Source organism: Crocuta crocuta, unplaced genomic scaffold, assembly GCF_008692635.1.
Source record: "Crocuta crocuta isolate KB4526 unplaced genomic scaffold, BGI_CrCroc_1.0 scaffold290, whole genome shotgun sequence".
NCBI classification, from domain to species: Eukaryota; Metazoa; Chordata; class Mammalia; order Carnivora; family Hyaenidae; genus Crocuta; species Crocuta crocuta.
This window is the reverse complement of record NW_027527429.1, coordinates 8,464,596-8,469,786: the sequence shown is the minus strand read 5'-3', so window position 1 is coordinate 8,469,786 and position 5,191 is coordinate 8,464,596. Positions and strand designations below refer to the sequence as shown.

General features: G+C 59.9%; 1 protein-coding gene across 1 annotated transcript in view; it reads left to right on the top strand.

The window, feature by feature from the left end:
• ITM2C (integral membrane protein 2C) overlaps positions 1 to 5,146 on the top strand; it is a 13,652-nt gene extending 8,506 nt beyond the window's left edge. The window contains exons 3-6 of the mRNA XM_077758138.1: positions 1,475 to 1,663; positions 2,612 to 2,722; positions 3,273 to 3,423; positions 3,937 to 5,146. Of these exons, the coding sequence (XP_077614264.1) occupies positions 1,475 to 1,663; positions 2,612 to 2,722; positions 3,273 to 3,423; positions 3,937 to 4,028 (543 nt within the window). The 3' untranslated portion in view covers positions 4,029 to 5,146. The remainder of the gene's footprint in view (positions 1 to 1,474; positions 1,664 to 2,611; positions 2,723 to 3,272; positions 3,424 to 3,936) is intronic.
• Positions 5,147 to 5,191: the final 45 nt, after the last annotated feature.

The window sequence follows — 5,191 nt, the reverse complement described above, 5'->3', positions numbered from 1 at the left end:
GTGGGAGAGCTGGGATTGGAATCCATCGCCCCTTCCCAAGTATCACCCAGCAGTGTTATCCCGGGAAACTCAGATCCAGCAGAAATCGGAACTCTGCGATCCCCCTAGGGCTGGGCCCTGTGCCCTTAAGAAGTTCCATTCCTTGGACCTTGGACGTTTGTTTGGGTGACAAAACAAGGAAGGCAGAGAGCTGGTTAATGGACCGATTCACCCCCACTTCCTGCAAGGGGTGGCCTCCGCCTGTGATGGCAGCCTGTTATCTACTCACACAGCCAAGTGAGGGCACGGAGCTGAGCTCGAGGACGGGTCATGGTCACGGTGACCTGTGTTCAGCCCCGATCTGGGGAGGGAGACAGTGCCACCAAGGGAGTTAAATTAAAGATCAAAAGAATAACCGTTAAGTGCACCGAACAGGGAATCTCAGAGTGACAAAGAGGTCGTTTATGACCCAAGTGACCTCACACCCTCAAGCATTGGCTTTTAACTCTGTTACTTGGTTTTTCCATGATGGAAATTACTGAAGAGTTTCTGTATTCCATGTGACTTTCCCCTAGAAACCTCAGCTCCCACACACCTGCTGACTTTCTTTTTTTTTTTTTTTTTTGGCCCCCCCCCCCCCACCGCCTCCTCCCTTCCATGGCCAGCTCCCCACGTGTCCCCGGTTCTCCCTTTCCTGTGGGAGCCCTCTTCTCGGCCCTTTGCTGTGGCCCTTAGGGCCCTTCCTGACTCCTGGTCCCCTCTGTTCCCAGCCCCAGCTTGTCCCTCCTGGGCTTCTCACCCCACCCCACTGCTGGGGAACAGGGGAACCTCAGAACGGCCTCGGAGTCCGTGCCCCGGACAGTATGATTCATGAGCGATGATTCACGCTCTGGGAGAGCATACACTGAAACAGAAAGGGGAATTCTGCCCGTGATAGGCCAGGAGTCTGCACACAGACCCGGAGGAGCCTGGAGAAGTGCACGTGGGCATATGGGCGCGCCCGCGCAGTCACTGGGCCTCAGGTCACACAGCGCCCCTGGCCTTGCTGATGGAGCGGTTAGGCCTCTCCTGGGCACCCAGCCTGTTCAATCTGGGGCTCCTATGTTTGCCCCTGAGGGCCCTCCCAGCCGCTCCAGGCCCTTGGTTGGGTGTCTGTCCCTCTGTGGAGGGCACATGGTGGCTGGGGCCTACCCCTCCCAATCCATCCCATTTCAGCCACAGACTCCTGGACCCAGAGGCCCGAAGAGGCCTGATGGTTCACCTCGTTTCACAGATGGGGAAACTGAGGGCCAAAGAGGTTATCCACTTGGGACCTGGCAGATCCCGCTCCACGCTCCGTGACGCCTCGTGTTCCTAAGTTTCTCCATCTGTGAAATGGGTCTCGTAGTCCCACACGTCCTGCTTGCCCAGGCCTTAGGGGGCGCGGTGGGGTAGGCGTGGCTATGCCGAGGGCGCTGTATGACTTGTCTGTCTGTCCCCTCCCCCCCTTGCCCAGCTGGCCCGGGACAACTTCTTCCACTGCGGCGTGCTCTACGAGGACTCCCTGTCCTCGCAGGCCCACACTCGCATGGAGCTGGAGGAAGATGTGAAGATCTACCTCGAAGAGAACTATGAGCGCATCAATGTGCCCGTGCCCCAGTTTGGCGGCGGCGACCCTGCGGACATCATTCATGACTTCCAGCGGGTGAGGCCGGCCGGGGCTGGGGCAGGAGTGGTCGAAGGGTGTCCTGAGGACCCAGAGCCCCCCCTTCCACCAAGGGTCATGAGAAAGGAGAGCAGGAGCGAAAGGAAAATACCAGAGTCCATAGTACCTCCTTTGAGTATGTACCGTGTGATGGCAAGTACGTCTGCGGGTTAGGGTTGTCAGATTTTAAAGACGTGGCTGTCGTTGTATAGGTTAGTGTTTATCACTGAACGTGAACTAGTGCAGACGCTGGCTGTCACGGGCGAGGCCAGTGCTCCATTCAGTTGGGTACTTTGTGTTGAGGTTCCATGGAGGTATAGCACGCCTACCATCAGGTGCATTAAGTGTACAGCTTAGTGGATTTTTGCAAAGGCCTATGTGTAGTGCCGCCCAGATCAAGGTCTGGAAATTTTGCTAGCATTCCGGAAGGTTCCCTGGTACCGTCCCCCCACCCCAGTCAGTAACCCAGTCAGTACCCCCTCCCCAGAGGTAAACGATCCTTTGCACTTCTGTTGCCAGTGACCGTTCTGAGGCCAGTGAACCACAGGCTCTCCAGCTCCCTGTCCCCCACACTTGCTTCCCCGAGCTTCCTAGGGGTTGTCCGGTATGATCCCTTCTCTCTGCTTCCTGGACCATCTTATCTTGTCGCTGAAACCCACAGAGAGCCGGGGACAGAGCATCTCCTGCTGAGGGTCCAGACTGTCCACAGGGATCCCGGTACCTCAGGGGTCTGATGAAATGCACGATTGGAACATTATTGTCTTCCCCAAACCTCAACTCTGTGACCCCGTGGGAAGGACCCTTGTAGCAGCCGAGGCCCTGGACGGTTGGCGTTTTTCACGTAGTGCGTGGGAGCCCCCGCAAACGCAGCCTAGGAGAGGAGCCGGGAAAGGGGGCGCCCGGCCAGGCCCTCGACTGCAGAGCCTGACACACCCTCCTCCTGCTCAGGGGCTCACTGCCTACCATGACATCTCCCTGGACAAGTGCTATGTTATCGAGCTCAACACCACCATCGTGCTGCCCCCCCGAAACTTCTGGGAGCTCCTCATGAACGTGAAGGTGAGCAGCGGCGTCGCTGGCGTCTCGCCCCGCTCCCTCGTGGAGGCCAGGCCTGGGGCAAGGGAGCTTCCTGCAGTGGGGGTCAGGGGGCCCAGCACCCCGGATTGGTCCCCTCCTCCTCCATCTTTCCTCTCCCCCACCCAGAGTCCACGCCTCTCCTCTTCTTCACCCCACCATGCTTCCGCCTCCCTCTCCAGCTTCGCGGCCCCCTAGGCCATGCCCCGCGCCAGCAGTGCAGGGAGCAGGTGGGGTCGCCGCCCCCACCACCACTCCCCAGGGAGACCAGACCCCCCATGCGTGCGGCAAGGAGGGCACAAGCGCTTGGCACAAACAGAACGTGCCTGGAGACGTCAGAAGGGCGAACCACGGGGCCCCTGGGTGGGGAGGCGGGTGTGTGCGGACAGGACTCCGCTGGAGCGAGCAGCACGGAGGGGCGGGGAGTGGGTGGTGGGTAAGTGGGGCCCGAGCGAGGAGAGCCCTGGGTGCTGTGGAGCCTGAAGCAGGATCGCCCTGGGGTACTGAGCCAGCGCTGCGGCTTCTCCCTTTGCAGAGAGGGACCTACCTCCCGCAGACATACATCATCCAGGAGGAGATGGTGGTCACCGAGCACGTCAGCGACAAGGAGTCCCTGGGCTCCTTCATCTACCACCTATGCAGCGGGAAGGACACCTACCGGCTGCGGCGCCGGGCTACGCGGAGGCGTGAGTGGCCAGCTCCCCCCGTGTGGGCCCCTGCCCTGAGCTCTAAACCAGGGCCGTCACCTGGCAGCACCTGGCCCCGCGGCTGGGGAGCAGCTTTCACAGAGCTCAGACGGTAGCCGCAGTTCAGGGAACTAACAGCTAATGGTGACTGAGCACTTCCTATGTGCCAGGCCCTGGTTTACACTCTTTACGTCCTTCTGAGACCGCGTGAGTTTTCATCACCACCGTCATTATTCTCGCTGTCCCTTCGAAAGAGGAGGAAACTGAGGCACAGAGAGGTTCAGTAACACCCCTGAAGTCACACAGCAGGGAAGGTGGGAGAGCTGGGCTCTCACCCCTTCAGTGCACTGTCTCTCAGTGAGTCTGGGTGTCATTTCCTGGGCTGCCTCGCCCCCACCCCGAGGTCCCGAGGTCCTACGGTGCCACTCAGGCTCCCAGGCTGATTGCCTTTGCAGCCCGGCCAGCACGGGGCCAGGACACAGTCCTCACTGCGATTTCTCTGTTCCCTCCCAGGGATCAACAAGCGAGGGGCCAGCAACTGCAACGCCATCCGCCACTTCGAGAACACCTTCGTGGTGGAGACCCTCATCTGCGGGGTGGTGTGAGGGCCGCCCCCTCCAGGCCCCGCCCCTGCCCTCTTCCTTTTCTTCCCTTCTGGCCACTCTGGCCCTCCTCCTCCTTCCCCTCGCTTCGCTTGTACTTTGGACCTTTCCATAGATGTGACGTGTCTTCTGGTTCCTTTCCAGCCCTGCCCACCTCCCTGTACCAGAGCCGTGACCTCTCGAGGCCCCACCTCTTCTGAGCTCCCAGGTCTGGGGGGCAGGAGGGCGCCACAAGGTGGTCTCTGGGACCACCGTCCTGAAGTCAGGTCCGCTGGGGCCAGCCCACAGCTGCACTTGCAGCCCAGGGGACGGGCTGGATGGGGGGCCAGGCACGTGGGGGTGCTGGGCAAGGGGCCAGGGCGGGGTGTGGTGTGGGGTTCAGAAATATCTGCACAGTTGGGAAAGTCCCAAGAGGTTTGTTCCTTGGACAGCACACTTCCTCCCGTGTCCAGATGCCTGGATCTGGGCTGAGGGTAGGGAAATGGGCCCAGGGATGGACCCTCCCAGAGCACAAGGGAAGATGGCGTCCTGGGCCCTCACCAGGGCTCCTGTCAGTGCCTTCCCCCACCAGTGGAAGCCTGGAGCGAGGGGTGGGGATGAGTCTGTCAAGCACAATCGTTCTCCGAGTGGAACCAAAGAAGGGAGGAGCCAGGGCCCCTAGCCCTGGCCCCCCGGGAGCACAAGTGGGGTCCTGCAGCCGTGGCCACAAGGAAGGGGACAGAGCAAGGCGGGCAGCCTCGCGGGGCTGAGCGCAGAGCAGAGGCGAGGGGGTGGGCTCGTTGCTTTCTCCAAGCTTGGAGCTGTTTTAGAAGATACTGTGGGGGAAAGGGAGAGCCACCTGGTACTTGTACACCCTGCCTCCTCCTCGTTCTGAAATTCCGTACCCCTTGGCTTTGGAGGAATGCAGCCTTTTTTCCTTTTCCTTCTCACTTTTGCATGTTTTTACTGATCATTCAATATGCTAACCGTTCTCAGCCCTGAGCCTTGAAGAGGAGGCTTCGACGCCTCCAGCCAGACTTAGGTGCTCTCTGGAGATGAAACTCTTAAATGCTTTGTATGTTTTCTCAATTAGATCCCTTTTCAGAAGTGTCTGTAGAACAATAAAGATCTTTGACTTCTGACTCTGACTTGGGAGTAGCGGGGAGGGGAGGGCGCCGGGCAGGGGC